Source organism: Phyllobates terribilis, unplaced genomic scaffold, assembly GCF_046119375.1.
Source record: "Phyllobates terribilis strain yellow unplaced genomic scaffold, ASM4611937v1 Scaffold_2__4_contigs__length_985480577, whole genome shotgun sequence".
Lineage (NCBI taxonomy): Eukaryota > Metazoa > Chordata > Amphibia > Anura > Dendrobatidae > Phyllobates > Phyllobates terribilis.
In genome coordinates, this window is record NW_027362762.1 from 976,821,023 (window position 1) to 976,838,755 (window position 17,733).

Here is a 17,733-nt window from a genome sequence, read left to right on the forward strand (position 1 = left end):
CGCGCACGCCGCACACCCCACAATGCGGCACACCCCACAATGCCGCACACCCCGCCCCCACAGTGCCGCACACCCCGCCCCCACAGTGCCGCACACCCCACAATGCCGCACACCCCACAATGCCGCACACCCCACAATGCCGCACACCCCACCCCCACAATGCCACGCCCCCGCCCCAACAATGCCGCGCACCCCGCCCCCACAATGCCGCACACCCCACCCCCACAGTGCCGCGCACCCCACCCCCAACAATGCCACGCACCCCACCCCCCACAATGCCGAAAACCCACCCCCACAGTGCCGCGCACCCCACCCCCCACAATGCCACGCACCCCACCCCCACAGTGCCGCGCACCCCACCCCCCACAATGCCACGCACCCCACCCCCACAATACCGCACACCCCGCCCCCACAATGCCGCGCACCCCACCCCCACAATGCCGCCAACCCCACCCCCACAATGCCGCGCACCCCGCCCCCAGTGCCGCGCACCCCGACCCCACAATGCCGCACACCCCGCCCCCACAGTGCCGCGCACCCCGCCCCCACAATGCCGCACACCCCACAATACCGCACACCCTGCCCCCACAATGCCGCACACCCCACAATGCCGCACACCCTGCCCCCACAATGCCGCACACCCCGCCCCCACAATGCCACACCCACCACAATGCCGCGCACCCCGCCCCCACAATGCCGCACACCCCACCCGCACAAAGCCGCACACCCCGCCCCCACAAAGCCGCACACCCCGCCCCCACAATGCCGCACACCCCACCCCCACAATGCCGCACACCCCACAATACCGCACACCCCGCCCTCACAATGCCGCACACCCCACAATGCCGCACACCCCACCCCCACAATGCGGCACACCCCGCCCCAATACCGCACACCCCACCCCCACAATACCACACACCCCACCCCCACAGTGCCACGCACCCCGCCCCCACAATGCCGCACACCCCACACCCACAATGCCGCACACCCCACCCCCACAATACTGCGCACCCCACAATGCCGCACACCCCACCCCCACAATACTGCGCACCCCACAATGCCGCACACCCCACCCCCACAATACTGCGCACCACACAATGCCGCACACCCCACCCCCACAATGCCACACCCCACAATGCCGCGCACCCCGCCCCCACAATGCCGTGCACCCCGCCCCCACAATGCCGCACACCCCGCCCCCACAATGCCGCGCACCCCGCCCCCACAATGCCGCGCACCCCGCCCCCACAATGCCGCGCACCCCGCCCCCACAATGCCGCGCACCCCACAATACCGCACACCCCACCCCCACAATGCCACACACCCTGCCCCCACAATACCGCACACCCCACCCCCACAATGCCGCACCCTGCCCCCACAATTCTGCACACCCCGCCCCCACAATGCCGCACACCCCACAATACCGCACACCCAACCCCCACAATTCTGCACACCCCGCCCCCACAATGCCGCACACCCCACAATACCGCACACCCAACCCCCACAATTCTGCACACCCCGCCCCCACAATACCGCACACCCCACCCCCACAATGCCGCGCACCCCGCCCCCACAAAGCCGCACACCCCGCCCCCACAATGCGGCACACCCCACAATACCGCACACTCCGCTCCCACAATGCCGCACACCCCACAATACCGCACACCCCACCCCCACAATGCCACACACCCCGCCCCCACAATACCGCACACCCCACCCCCACAATGCCGCACACCCCGCCCCCCCAATACCGCACACCCCGCCCCCACAATACCGCACACCCCGCCCCCACAATGCCGCACACCCCACAATGCCGCGCACCCCGCCCCCAAAATGTCGCGCACCCTGCCCCCACAAAGCCGCACACCCCGCCCCCACAAAGCCGCACACCCCACAATGCCGCACACCCCGCCCCCACAATACCGCACACCCCGCCCCCACAATGCCGCGCACCCCGCCCCCACAATTCCGCGCACCCCGCCCCCACAATTCCGCGCACCCCACCCCCACAATGACGCGCACCCCAACCCCACAATGCCGCACACCCCGCCCCCACAATGCCGCACACCCCACAATACCGCACACCAAGCCCCCACAATGCTGCACACCCCACCCCCACAATTCCGCACACCCCGCCCCCACAATGCCGCACACCACACCCCCACAATTCCGCACACCCCGCCCCCACAATGCCGCACACCCCACAATGCCGCACACCCCGCTCCCACAATGCTGCACACCCCGCCCCCACAATGCCGCACACCCCACAATGCCACGCACCCCACCCCCACAAAGCCGCACACCCCGCCCCCACAATGCCGCACACCCCGCCCCCACAATGCCGCACACCCCACAATACCGCACACCCCGCCCCCACAATGCCGCGCACCCCGCCCCCACAATGCCGCACACCCCGCCCCCACAATGCCGCACACCCCGCCCCCACAATGCCGCACACCCCACAATGCCGCACACCCCACCCCCACAATGCCGCACACCCCGCCCCCACAATACCGCCCACCCCACCCCCACAATGCCGCACACCCCATCCCCACAATGCCGTACACCCCGCCCCCACAATGCCGCACACCCCACCCCCACAATGCCGCACACCCCGTCCCCACAATACCGCACACCCCACCCCCACAATACCGCACACCCCACCCCCACAGTGCCACGCACCCCGCCCCCACAATGCCGCACACCCCACAATGCCGCACACCCCGCCCCCACAATGTCGCGCACCCCACCCCCACAATGCCGTACACCCCACAATGCCGCACACCCCGCCCCCACAATGTCGCGCACCCCACCCCCACAATGCCGCACACCCCGCCCCCACAATGCCGCACACCCCGCCCCCACAATACCGCACACCCCACCCCCACAATGCCACGCCCCCCGCCCCAACAATGCCGCGCACTCCGCCACCACAATGCCGCACACCCCACAAGGCCGCACACCCCACCCCCACAGTGCCGCGCACCCCACCCCCACATTGCCGCGCACCCCACCCCCACATTGCCGCACGCCCCCACAATGCAGCGCAGCCCACCCCCACAATGCCGCCTACCCCACAATGCCGCGCACCCCACCCCCACAATGCCGCGCACCCTGCCCCCACAATGCCGCGCACCCCACCCCCACAATGCCGCGCACCCCACCCCCACAATGCCGCGCACCCCACTCCCACAATGCCACGCACCCCGCCCCCACAATGCTGCCTACCTCAGCCCACAATGCCGCACACCCCACCCCCACAATGCCGCACATCCCACCCCCACAATGCCGCACACCCCGCCCCCACAATGCCGCACACCCCGCCCCCACAGTGCCGCACACCCCGCCCTCACAGTGCCGCGCACCCCGCCCCCAGTGCCGCGCACCCCGCCCCCACATTGCCGCGCACCCCACCCCCACATTGCCGCACGCCCCCACAATGCAGCGCACCCCACCCCCACAATGCCGCCTACCCCACAATGCCGCGCACCCCACCCCCACAATGCAGCGCATCCTGCCCCCACAGTGCCGCGCACCCCACCCCCACAATTCCGCGCACCCCACTCCCACAACGCCGCGCACGCCACCCCCACAGTGCCGCGCACCCCGCCCCCACAATGCCGCCTACCCCAGCCCACAATGCCGCACACCCCACCCCCACAATGCCACGCCCCCCCGCCCCAACAATGCCGCACACCCCGCCCCCACAATGCCGCACACCCCGCCCCCACAATGCCGCGCACCCCGCCCCCACAGTGCCGCGCACCCCGCCCCCACATTGCCGCACGCCCCCACAATGCAGCGCACCCCACCCCCACAATGCCGCCTACCCCACAATGCCGCGCACCCCACCCCCACAATGCCGCGCATCCTGCCCCCACAGTGCCGCGCACCCCACCCCCACAATGCCGCGCACCCCACCCCCACAACGCCGCGCACGCCACCCCCACAGTGCCGCGCACCCCGCCCCCACAATGCCGCCTACCCCAGCCCACAATGCCGCACACCCCACCCCCACAATGCCGCCTACCCCAGCCCACAATGCCGCACACCCCACCCCCACAATGCCGCACATCCCACCCCCACAATGCCACGCCCCCCCGCCCCAACAATGCCGCACACCCCGCCCCCACAATGCCGCACACCCCGCCCCCACAGTGCCGCGCACGCCGCACACCCCACAATGCCGCACACCCCACAATGCCGCACACCCCGCCCCCACAGTGCCTCACACCCCGCCCCCACAGTGCCGCACACCCCACCCCCAAAATGCCGCGCACCCCACCCCCACAGTGCCGCGCACCCCGCCCCCACAGTGCCGCGCACGCCGCACACCCCACAATGCCGCACACCCCGCCCCCACAGTGCCTCACACCCCGCCCCCACAGTGCCGCACACCCCACAATGCCGCACACCCCACAATGCCGCACACCCCACCCCCACAATGTCACGCCCCCCGCCCCAACAATGCCGCGCACCCCGCCCCCACAATGCCGCACACCCCACATTGCCGCACACCCCACCCCCACAGTGCCGCGCACCCCACCCCCAACAATGCCAAACACCCCACCCCCCACAATGCCGAAAACCCAACCCCACAGTGCCGCGCACCCCACCCCCCACAATGCCACGCACCCCACCCCCACAGTGCCGCGCACCCCACCCCCCACAATGCCACGCACCCCACCCACAATACCGCACACCCCGCCCCCACAATGCCGCGCACCCCACCCCCACAATGCCGCCTACCCCACCCCCACAATGCCGCGCACCCCGCCCCCAGTGCCGCGCACCCCGACCCCACAATGCCGCACACCCCGCCCCCACAGTGCCGCGCACCCCGCCCCCACAATGCCGCACACCCCACAATACCGCACACCCTGCCCCCACAATACCGCACACCCTGCCCCCACAATGCCGAACACCGCACAATGCCGCACACCCTGCCCCCACAATGCCGCACACCCCGCCCCCACAGTGCCGCTCACCCCGCCCCCACAGTGCCGCACACCCCGCCCCCACAATGCCACACCACCCACAATGCCTTGCACCCAGCCCCCACAATGCCGCACACCCCACCCCCACAAAGCCGCACACCCCGCCCCCACAAAGCCGCACACCCCGCCCCCACAATGCCGCACATCCCGCCCCCACAATGCCGCACACCCCACAATGCCGCACACCCCGCCCCCACAATGCCGCACACCCCACAATGCCGCACACCCCACCCCCACAATGCCGCACACCCCGCCCCAATACCGCACACCCCACCCCCACAATACCACACACCCCACCCCCACAGTGCCACGCACCCTGCCCCCACAATGTCACGCACACCGCCCCCACAATGTCGCGCACCCCGCCCCCACAATGCCGCACACCCCGCCCCCACAATGCCGCACACCCCACCCCCACAATGCCGCACACCCCACAATGCCGCACACCCCACAATGCCGCACACCCCACCCCCACAATGCCGCACACCCCACCCCCACAATGCCGCACACCCCACCCCCACAATACCGCACACCCCACCCCCACAATACCGCACACCCCACCCCCACAGTGCCACGCACCCCGCCCCCACAATGCCGCACACCCCACCCCCACAATGCCGCACACCCCACAATGCCGCACAGCCCGCCCCCACAATGTCGCGCACCCCGCCCCCACAATGCCGCGCACCCCGCCCCCACAATGCCGCGCATCCCGCCCCCACAATGCCGCGCACCCCACAATGCCGCACACCCCGCCCCCACAATGCCGCAAACCCCACCCCCACAATACCGCACACCCCACCCCCACAATGCCACGCCCCCCGCCCCAACAATGCCGCGCACCCCGCCCCCACAATGCCGCACACCCCACCCCCACAGTGCCGCGCACCCCACCCCCACAGTGCCGCACGCCCCACAATGCAGCGCACCCCACCCCACAATGCCGCGCACGCCGCCCCCACAATGCCGCGCATCCCGCCCCCACAATGCCGCACACCCCACAATGCCGCACACCCCGCCCCCACAATGCCGCACACCCCACCCCCACAATACCGCACACCCCACCCCCACAATGCCACGCCCCCCGCCCCAACAATGCCGCGCACCCCGCCCCCACAATGCCGCACACCCCACAATGCCGCACACCCCACCCCCACAGTGCCGCGCACCCCACCCCCACAGTGCCGCACGCCCCCACAATGCAGCGCACCCCACCCCCACAATGCCGCGCACGCCGCCCCCACAATGCCGCGCATCCCGCCCCCACAATGCCGCACACCCCACAATGCCGCACACCCCGCCCCCACAATGCCGCACACCCCACCCCCACAATGCCACGCCCCCCGCCCCAACAATGCCGCGCACCCCGCCCCCACAATGCCGCACACCCCACAATGCCGCACACCCCACCCCCACAGTGCCGCGCACCCCACCCCCACAGTGCCGCACGCCCCCACAATGCAGCGCACCCCACCCCCACAATGCCGCCTACCCCACCCCCACAAAGCCACGCACCCTGCCCCCACAGTGCCGCGCACCCCGCCCCCAGTGCCGCGCACCCCACCCCCACAATGCCGCACACCCCGCCCCCACAATGCCGCGCCCCCCCGCCCCCACAATGCCGCACACCCCGCCCCCACAGTGCCGCGCACCCCGCCCCCACAATGCCGCACACCCCGCCCCCACAGTGCCGCGCACTCCGCCCCCACAGTGCCGCGCACCCCACAATGCCGCACACCCCGCCCCCACAGTGCCGCGCACCCCGCCCCCACAGTGCCGCGCACGCCGCACACCCCACAATGCCGCACACCCCACAATGCCGCACACCCCACAATGCCTCACACCCCGCCCCCACAGTGCCGCACACCCCGCCCCCACAATGCCTCACACCCCACCCCCACAGTGCCGCGCACCCCACCCCCACAGTGCCGCACACCCCACAATGCCGCACACCCTGCCCCCACAATGCCGCACACCCCACAATGCCGCACACCCTGCCCCCACAATGCCGCGCACCCCGCCCCCACAATGCCGCACACCCACCCCCACAATGCCGCACACCCCACCCCCACAAAGCCGCACACCCCGCCCCTACAAAGCCGCACACCCCACCCCCACAATGCCGCACACCCCACAATACCGCACACCCCGCCCCCACAATGCCGCACACCCCGCCCACCCCACCCCCACAATACCGCACACCCCACCCCCACAGTGCCACGCACCCCGCCCCCACAGTGCCGCGCACCCCGCCCCCACAGTGCCGCGCATCCCGCCCCCACAGTGCCGCGCACTCCGCACACCCCACAATGCCGCACACCCCACAATGCCTCACACCCCGCCCCCACAGTGCCGCACACTCCGCCCCCACAGTGCCGCACACTCCGCCCCCACAATGCCTCACACCCCACCCCCACAGTGCCGCGCACGCCGCACACCCCACAATGCCGCACACCCCACAATGCCGCACACCCCACAATGCCGCACACCCTGCCCCCACAATGCCGCACACCCCACAATGCCGCACACCCTGCCCCCACAATGCCGCGCACCCCGCCCCCACAATGCCGCGCACCCCGCCCCCACAATGCCGCACACCCCACCCCCACAAAGCCGCACACCCCGCCCCCACAAAGCCGCACACCCCGCCCCCACAAAGCCGCACACCCCACCCCCACAATGCCGCACACCCCACCCCCACAATGCCGCACACCCCACAATACCACACACCCCGCCCCCACAATGCCGCACACCCCACAATGCCGCACATCCCACCCCCACAATGCCGCACACCCCGCCCCCACAATGCCGCACACCCCGCCCCCACAATACCGCACACCCCACCCCCACAGTGCCACGCACCCCGCCCCCACAATGCCGCACACCCCACCCCCACAATGCCGCGCACCCCGCCCCCACAATGTCGCGCACCCCGCCCCCACAATGTCGCGCACCCCGCCCCCACAATGCCGCGCACCCCGCCCCCACAATGCCACGCACCCCGCCCCCACAGTGCCGCGCACCCCGCCCCCAGTGCCGCGCACCCCGCCCCCACAATGCCGCGCACCCTGCCCCCACAGTGCCGCGCACCCCGCCCCCACAATGCCGCACACCCCGCCCCCACAATGCCGCGCCCCCCCGCCCCAACAATGCCGCACACCCCACCCCCACAATGCCGCACACCCCGCCCCCACAATGCCGCACACCCCGCCCCCACAATGCCGCACACCCCGCCCCCACAATGCCGCGCACCCCACAATGCCACACACCCCACCCCCACAGTGCCGCGCACCCCGCCCCCACAGTGCCGCGCACGCCGCACACCCCACAATGCCTCACACCCCACAATGCCTCACACCCCACAATGCCTCACACCCCGCCCCCACAGTGCCTCACACCCCACCCCCACAGTGCCGCGCACCCCGCCCCCACAGTGCCGCGCACGCCGCACACCCCACAATGCCGCACACCCCACAATGCCGCACACCCCACAATGCCGCACACCCCACAATGCCGCACACCCCACAATGCCGCACACCCCGCCCCCACAGTGCCTCACACCCCGCCCCCACAGTGCCTCACACCCCGCCCCCACAATGCCGCACACCCCACAATGCCACGCCCCCCGCCCCAACAATGCCGCGCACCCCGCCCCCACAATGCCACACACCCCACATTGCCGCACACCCCACCCCCACAGTGCCGCACATCCCACCTCCACAATGCCGCACACCCCACCCCCACAGTGCCGCGCACCCCACCCCCACAATGCCACGCACCCCACCCCCAGTGTCATGCACCCCACAATACCGCACACCCCGCCCCCACAATGCCGCACACCCCACCCCCACAATGCCGCGCACCCCGCCCCCACAGTGCCGCGCAACCCGCCCCCACAGTGCCGCGCACCCCACAATGCCGCACACCCCACCCCCACAGTGCCGCGCACCCCACCCCCACAATGCCGCCTACCCCACCCCCACAATACCGCACACCCCACAATGCCGCACACCCCACCCCCACAATGCCACGCCCCCCGCCCCCACAATGCCGCGCACCCCGCCCCCACAATGCCGCACACCCCACCCCCACAGTGCCGCGCACCCCACCCCCACAATGCCGCGCACCCCATCCCCACATTGCCGCACACCCCACCCCCAGAGTGCCGCGCACCCCACCCCCACAATGCCGCACACCCCACCCCCAGTGTCGTGCACCCCACAATACCACACACCCCGCCCCCACAATGCCGCACACCCCACCCCCAGTGCCGCGCACCCCACCCCCACAATGCCGCCTACCCCACCCCCACAATGCCGCGTACCATGCCCCCACAGTGCCGCGCACCCCGCTCCCACAATGCCGCACACCCTGCCCCCACAATGCCACGCACCCCGCCCCCACAATGCCGCGCACCCCACCCCCACAATGCCGCCTACCCCACCCCCACAATGCCGCGCACCCCGCCCCCACAGTGCCGCGCACCCCGCCCCCACAATGCCGCGTACCCCGCCCCCACAGTGCCGCGCACCCCGCCCCCACAATGCCACACACGCCTCACACCCCACAATGCCGCACACCCCACAATGCCGCACACCCCGCCCCCACAGTGCCTCACACCCCGCCCCCACAGTGCCTCACACCCCACAATGCCGCACACCCCAGCCCCACAATGCCGCACACCCCACATTGCCGCACACCCCACCCCCACAGTGCCGCGCACCTCACCCCCCACAATGCCGCACACCCCACCCCCAGTGTCGTGCACCCCACAATACCGCACACCCCTCCCCCACAATGCCGCACACCCCGCCCCCACTATGCCGCACACCCCACCCCCAGTGCCGCGCACCCCACCCCCACAATGCCGCCTACCCCACCCCCACAGTGCCGCGCATCCCGCCCCCAGGGTGCCGCGCACCCCGCCCCCACAATGCGCACACCCCGCCCCCACAATGCCGCGCACCCCACCCCCAGTGCCGCGCACCCCACCCCCACAATGCCGCGCACCCCGCCCCCACAGTGCCGCGCACGCCGCACACCCCACAATGCCGCCTACCCCACCCCCACAATGCCGCGTACCCCGCCCCCACAGTGCCGCGCACCCCACTCCCACAATGCCGCGCACCCCGCCCCCACAGTGCCGCGCACCCCGCCCCCACAATGCTGCGCACCCCGCCCCCAGTGCCGCGCACCCCGCCCCCACAGTGCCGCGCACCCCGCCCCCAGTGCCGCGCACCCCACCCCCACAATGCCGCGCACCCCGCCCCCACAATGCCGCGCACCCCGCCCCCACAGTGCCGCGCACCCCGCCCCCACAGTGCCGCACACCCCGCCCCCACAGTGCCGCGCACCCCGCCCCCACAGTGCCGCGCACGCCGCACACCCCACAATGCCGCACACCCCGCCCCCACAGTGCCGCACACCCCACCCTCACAATGCCGCACACCCCAGACCACTCACCGCTGTACAGGCTGCTGTAATTCTGGCTCACAGTTAACCCTTGAAGACCCAGGGTGCTGGTAGGAAGTTCATGGAAACTCAAAGGCTTCACCCCTCGTTGTCCCTCTGCCGGGACCTCTCTGCTGGGCGGGGGTCCGGGGATCGGCTGCAGCTTTGGTCTGGTCTTTTGGTCGTTACCTGAAAGAGCAGATGAGGCCTGGTGTTCACTGGCACCGTCCTCCCCTGGCATCGCCCACGGCCGACACCGTCCTCCCCTGGCATCGCCCACGGCCGACACCGTCCTCCCCTGGCATCGCCCACGCCCGACACCGTCCTCCCCTGGCATCGCCCACGCCCGACACCATCCTCCCCTGGCATCGCCCACGCCCGACACCGTCCTCCCCTGGCATCGCCCACGCCCGACACCATCCTCCCCTGGCATCGCCCACGCCCGACACCGTCCTCACCTGATTGGGCCACAGCCTCAGTAGATAGAGAGAGGGACCCCAGTGCATCTTCCAGCTCCTGCACCTGCTTCATGAGCCGCACTCCTCCATCTGGCAGCACCTTCAGGTTCACTGATGCCAGGGTGGCCTGAAGAGCAGGAGATGGGATTAAATAGGGGCACACGGGGAGGGGGTGGAGCCACCGAGGGCACACGGGGAGGGGGTGGAGCCACCGAGGGCACACGGGGAGGGGGTGGAGCCACCGAGGGCACAAGGGGAGGGGGTGGAGCCACCGAGGGCACACGGGGAGGGGGGTGGAGCCACCGAGGGCACACGGGGAGGGGGGTGAAGTCACCAGGGGCACACGGGGAGGGGGTGAAGTCACCAGGGGCACACGGGGAGGGGGTGGAGCAACCAGGGGCACACGGAGAGGGGGTGGAGCCACCGAGGGCACACGGGGAGGGGTGGTGCCGGGCACAGGATAACTATTGGGGTAACATGAGGAGGTGACAGCTGTTGGGGACAGATGAAGGTGGATGAGGCTGCAACCCTGACCACAATGGAGGCTAAGATGGAGGATTGCAGCCACCTGCCCCCGGCCAGTCCTGCCCTGATCGTGTGACCCCCGGATGGAGCCCCTCACCTTCTTCTTCTGCAGCTGGGCAGACAGCATGGCGTGCAGGGCGGCGGCGCTCTGTTCCTCACTCGCGGGGGTGAAGCCCGGGAAGGAGGTGATGGTTCTCTGTTTTCCTGATATTTTTGGTGCAGACGTTTTATCTCTTCTGGGCTGAGAACTCACAAACACAACGTCGTCGTCCTCCTCCGCGAGGTCCTGTACGGTAGCAGGGGGTCTCACGCTGGAGACCCCTGAGGCCTCTCCTTCCTTCTGGACAGTCTCTTCTGGACGCTTTTTGATGGTGACCCCGGCCGGTAGCTGTTTCTCTCTCCACCCCTGAAATGACACCTGTTCGTCAGCGTGTCCGCCATTGCTGGGAGGTCGCGTCTTCCTGACCTCGGAGCTCCAGGTTCTTTCCTCCAAGATGTCTCTGTCCTCAGACATCCGCCTGGTCTTCTCGCTGTTATCAGCCTTGCTGCTCTTATTGTTTTGCCTCTCCTGGTCATTACTTAGCTTTTCCGCCATGTTCAGGGGCCTCGTCTCTTTGCTGCTTTTCTTTTGATAGCTTGTCTTGTCTTCGCCGCTCGCCTTCCGGTGATCATCAGCGGTTCTCTCGCCGCTCGCCTTCCGGTGATCATCAGCGGTTCGCTCGCCGCTCGCCTTCCGGTGATCATCAGCGGTTCTCTCGCCGCTCGCCTTCCGGTGATCATCAGCGGTTCGCTCGCCGCTCGCCTTCCGGTGATCATCAGCGGTTCGCTCGCCGCTCGCCTTCCGGTGATCATCAGCGGTTCGCTCGCCGCTCGCCTTCTGGTGATCATCAGCGGTTCGCTCGCCGCTCGCCTTCCGGTGATCATCAGCGGTTCTCTCGCCGCTCGCCTTCCGGTGATCATCAGCGGTTCGCTCGCCGCTCGCCTTCCGGTGATCATCAGCGGTTCGCTCGCCGCTCGCCTTCCGGTGATCATCAGCCGTTCTCTCGCCGCTCGCCTTCCGGTGATCATCAGCCGTTCTCTCGCCGCTCGCCTTCCGGTGATCATCAGCCGTTCTCTCGCCGCTCGCCTTCCGGTGATCATCAGCCGTTCTCTCGCCGCTCGCCTTCCGGTGATCATCAGCCGTTCTCTCGCCGCTCGCCTTCCGGTTCCCACCAGTGGTCACCTCACCGCTGTCCTCACATCTGCGCTTCTGCTCTTCACTGATCTGTTTCCAGGTCGCAGGTCTTGGCCCCTCGTTCAGAACCTTGAAGGGGTTTCTGGGGGGCTTCTCCATCATCTCGGGGGGAAGGTCATATCTCTGCGGCACTTTGCTGCTTGACTCCTGGAAGAATATGGCAGCAGATGAGTGAGTGCTCCCAGGAACTTATCCTCCAGAGAAATCCCACAGAGCGGCGCCATGATGGCCTCCACTAGGGTTGTCATCTTGCAATGTATTCGCCCCCCCCCACCACTGCTGCCGAACATGGTAGACACAGGAGAGCAGTGATGGCGGCCAGTCAGTAGTCACCCAGGTGGTTACCTGCTTCCACGGGATGCTGCCGCAGAACTTCTTCCCATCGCTCTTCATACAGCGATAATACAACCTACAGAGACCAGAGAAATCATCATCACCCCCATCATCCTCACCTGCAGCTACAGCACCGAGAGTCTCACCTGTAACAGGCGTCCTGCTTCACCAGAGCCTGAAGGTCCAGCTGGGAGTCGTCATGGAGCAGACAGTGCGAGGCCGGCAGACTGGAGGGAAGAGGACACCTTACCCAAGAGGACACCGCCATCACGACCCCTTCTCCCAATGGGAGAGGAGACGACGTTACAGGGGAGGATGAGGAGCCGGAGGAGACGACGTTACACGGGAGGATGAGGAGCCGGAGGAGACGACGTTACACGGGAGGATGAGGAGCCGGAGGAGACGACGTTACACGGGAGGATGAGGAGCCGGAGGAGACGACGTTACACGGGAGGATGAGGAGCCGGAGGAGACGACGTTACACGGGAGGATGAGGAGCCGGAGGAGACAACGTTACACGGGAGGATGAGGAGCCGGAGGAGACGACGTTACACGGGAGGATGAGGAGCCGGAGACGACGTTACACGGAGGATGAGGAGACGGAGACATTACACGGGAGGATTAGGAGACGGAGACATTACACGGGAGGATTAGGAGACGGAGACATTACACGGGAGGATTAGGAGACGGAGACATTACACGGGAGGATTAGGAGACGGAGACATTACACGGGAGGATTAGCCAGAAGACCACGGCGTCTGATTCCTCCCACTCCTGCACTAATTAGAAGCCTTTCACCTTCATATTAAACAGTGCAGGTTTCTTTTAGCAGTGCAGGGGTTAATCTGCTGCCGAGAGCTTTTGGAAGCTTCACAGGGTGATGCTCTCAGCTGTTCACGGTTGGCCCTATATATACTGGGCTCATTGCCAGACTTAGGTTCATTGCTGCATTGTTAGGAGTTCAGTGGTTTGTTCTTGTTTGAGAAGGAATTTTATGGATTTTGCCAAGACTGTCAAGTAGTTTTGGTTGTGTGTTAATCCTCTCCTTCTTTGGTTTTTCCCCATCCTCCACTCCCGCTGTTTTCCTCTGTTGTTTCTGTGCATATATTTGTATGATTGGTATTTTCCTGTTTGTATTACCTTGTTAATATGGTTGGTGTTCTGCCATACACTACTACTCCCCTCTTCCCTGGGTGGGGGACAGACTGAGGGCAGATTGAGGAGCTCAAACAAGGTACATGGCCCCGGCGTCTTCACCTTCATAAGTAATCCGGGGAACAGGACCAGCTAGGGCGCCCCAAGTCTTAGGGACAGGGAAGGAACCCCTGGTCCTGGGATACCCGACAACAGAGTCGTGACATTAGCTCTGGACAAAAAGGTTTTCTGATCCATCATGGACCCTATCACAGCTCTGACAGGGCAACTGCAGCAACTTAGCCTGAAGGTGGAAGATTTACACACTGTCGTGTAGCAGCACCCTAACAAATCAAGTTGGGGGACCATAATGAAGGCCTGTAAGCTTTACTTCAGGTTATGTCCTATCTCCTCAGGAACCGAGGAGCAAAGGGTGGGGATAGTAATCTGGCTCCTTCAGGGTGACCCCCAAGCATGACCTGCCGCCGGTCTCTGCGGACTGTGGAGGAATTTTTTCTAGTGCTGGGTCATATATATACGAAGACCCCAACCGCATCTCCCTGGCTTGAGTCCACGCCTGGGACTGAGTCCATGGTAGTACTGGATTGGGAACGTCCTGAGTTTTTTAAAGTTTTAGGGTTTTGCTAACTACTACCGCAAGTTCATCAAAAACTTTTCGGTAGTGGCCAAACCTCTGACGGATATGACCAGGAAAGGGACGAACTTTTCTAAGTGGTCCAATCCGGCCGGGGAGGCATTCACCATCTTGAATGAGTGTTTTGCATCGGCGCCGATTCTCATGCAGCCTGACGTCAGCCTTTCATTGTAGAGGTTGATGCGTTTGAAGTAGGGGTTGTTGTGTTTGCAGGGTGCCCCTCCTGGTAAATGAGGTCCATGTGCATACTTTCTAAAAAAAAACCTGTCACCCGCAGAGAGTAATTATGACATTTGTAACAGGGAACTGCTGGCAATCAAGTGGGCTTTTGAGGAGTGGCGTCATTTTCTGGAAAGGGCGGTTCATCCGGTTATGGTAATCACAGATCATAAGAATCTCAACGACTTTGGTGGTCAGGGGTTCATCAGGATGTTCGGGAGTACGTAGGTGCCTGTTGTGTGTGTGGTCATTCAAAGACCTCTCGTACTCGTCCGTCTGGGTCTCTCCAATCATTGGAGATTCCCAGGAGACCTTGGACTCATTTATCGGTAGATTTTATCACTGTGTCGGTGGGGAATACTGTAATATTGGTGGTGGTGGACAGATGGAGTAAGATGTCAACATTTCATTGCGTTACCCTCTTTACCAAACACCAAGACTTTGCCGAAGATTTTCATCAAAGAAATCGTAAAATCACATGGGATCCCTACCGATATTGTTTCTGATTGGAGTCCATTTCCAAATTTTGGAGGGTGTTTTGCACTCGGTTGGGGGCATTCATCTGTCGTTCTCTTTAGTATTTCATCTGCAGTCTAATGGGCAAACTGAAGGTGTAAACCAGAATCTTGGGACTTACCTTAGGCGTTTTGGTGTCTGAGAATCAGGAGGATTGGGTTACTTACCTCTAGCTGAATTCGCGGTGAATAACCGTTGTCATGAATCTACTGGTAAGTCCCCGTTCTTTGGGGCAAAAGGGTTTCATCCTCATTTAATAGGAATTGTTCTTCGGGAATACCTGAAGAAGAACGGTTTTCCTCTTCGATTACGTCAGTGTGGCAAGGGGTTCTTAACAACTTGAGGGAGGTGGGGTCCAAATACAAGAGTGCGGCTGATCGGAGACGTGTGGTGGGTCCGGACCTGTGTGTTGGTGACTTGGTGTGGTTGTCCTCGAACATTAAGTTGAAGGTTCCTTCTTGGAAACTGGGTCCCAGGTTCATTGGTCCTTATACGACTGTGGCCGTCGTCAATCCCGTAGCATTTGCTTTGCCGCCCATCTTTAGGATCCATAATGTGTTTCATCGGTCTCTACTCACAAAATATGTTGCGTCCTCTGTACCATCACCGCTACCGCCGTCTCCGGTCATTGTGGATGGAAATTTGGAATTCCAACTAGCTAAGATGGTTGATTGCAGCTTATTTCGTCGGTGGTTTCAGTATCTGGTACACTGGAGGGCTTACGGTCCTGAGGAGAGGATGTGGATACCAGCATCTGCCGTCCATACGGCCAGCTTGATCCGGTCTTTTTATGCAGCACATCGGGGTAAACCCGGTTCTGAAGTTCCGGAGGTCCCTTGTAGAAGGGGTGGCACTGTCACGGGTTTACCGCGACAAAGAGGAGTCAGAAGACCGCAGTGTCTGATTCCTCCGACTCCTGCACTCATTAGAAGCCTTTCGCCTTCATATTAAACGGTGCAGGTTTCTTCTAGTAGTGCAAGGGTTAATCTGCTCAGTTGTGAGCTCCTGGAAGCTTACCTGCATTAACACTCTCAGCAGTTCAGTGTTGGCCACTCCCCGCTCCTATATATACTGGGCTCTAGCAAGTAGGCATTGCCAGAGCCAGCTTCATGCTGCATGGTTAGGAGTTTGGTACTTTGTTGCTGTTTGAGAAGGCATTTGGTGGATTTATCTGAGACTGTTGCGTGGTTTTGGTTGTGTGTTAATCCCCTCCTTCTCCTACTTTGTTTTTTTCCCCCATCCTCCACTCCCCGGTGTTAACCTCTGTTGTTTGTGTGCATATATTTGTATATTTGGTATTTTCATTTAGCCCTGTTCGCATTACCTTGTTAGTCTGGTTGGTGTACTGATATATACTGCTACTCCCCTCTTCCCTGGGGGGGAAGGGGGATTTGAACAGACTGGCGGTGGATTCAGAAGCTCAAACAAGGTACGTGGCCCCGGCGTCTTCACCTTCAGAAGTAATCTGGGGAACAGGGCTAGCTAGGGCGCCCCTAGCATTAGGGACAGGGTAGGAGCCCCTGGTCCCAGGATACCTGACAACAGAGTCGTGTCAGAGACATTACATGGGGGGAGGAGGAGGAGGAGGCAGAGACATTACACGGGAGGAGAAGGAGGCAGAGACATTACACGGGAGGAGGTGGAGACATTACACGAGAGGAGGAGGCAGAGACATTACACGGGAAGAGGAGGAGACATTACACAGGAGGAGGAGGAGGCAGAGACATTACACGGGAGGAGGAGACGTTACACGCAGGGGGGGAGAGGTTGGGTGCCATTGCCTGACTCCTCCCACTTACTCTGTGGGGCGGGTATACGGGCAGTTCAGGCCACGATTGGCTGGGCAGACGTAGAAGCTCCTCCCCTTGTTGGGCCCCTCACGTGTCCCGGTTTTCAGCAGACATACGGCCCCTGGAGACACATGAAGGTCACATGACTTAGCAAACCAATCACCAGGGCCCATACAGCGGTGACATCAGCTATGTTACTACTCACCGTGCTCAGGACAGAGAACCTTCTCCATGACGTCACCTGCGGAGGAGGAAACACAGCGATCAGTGACCTCAGAGCGGGGCCCCTCCCCCACAGAGACAGCGCCGGGGCCCTCCCCCAGTGTCAGCGCCAGGGGCCCTCCCGCAGTGTCAGCGCCGCCCCACCTCCAGTGTCAGCGCCGGACCCCTCCCCCACAGTCAGTGCGCACCATGCTGTTCA

The 17,733-nt window shown here is 65.0% G+C and overlaps 1 protein-coding gene across 3 annotated transcripts in view; it reads right to left on the reverse strand.

Annotated features, from left to right (window-relative positions):
• TTF2 (transcription termination factor 2) overlaps window positions 1–17,733 on the reverse strand; it is a 211,803-nt gene that overhangs the window by 188,759 nt on the left and 5,311 nt on the right. For 2 of the 3 annotated variants that reach the window (XM_073668750.1, XM_073668751.1), the window contains exons 2-8: window positions 17,518–17,553; window positions 17,322–17,433; window positions 13,145–13,225; window positions 13,011–13,074; window positions 11,529–12,812; window positions 10,907–11,033; window positions 10,461–10,637 (exon numbers count right to left, since the gene is read on the reverse strand). In XM_073668750.1, coding sequence (XP_073524851.1) covers window positions 10,461–10,637; window positions 10,907–11,033; window positions 11,529–12,812; window positions 13,011–13,074; window positions 13,145–13,225; window positions 17,322–17,433; window positions 17,518–17,545 — 1,873 coding nt within the window. In that variant the 5' untranslated portion in view covers window positions 17,546–17,553. The remainder of the gene's footprint in view (window positions 1–10,460; window positions 10,638–10,906; window positions 11,034–11,528; window positions 12,813–13,010; window positions 13,075–13,144; window positions 13,226–17,321; window positions 17,434–17,517; window positions 17,554–17,733) is intronic. The other variant, XM_073668754.1, reaches the window with a different exon arrangement.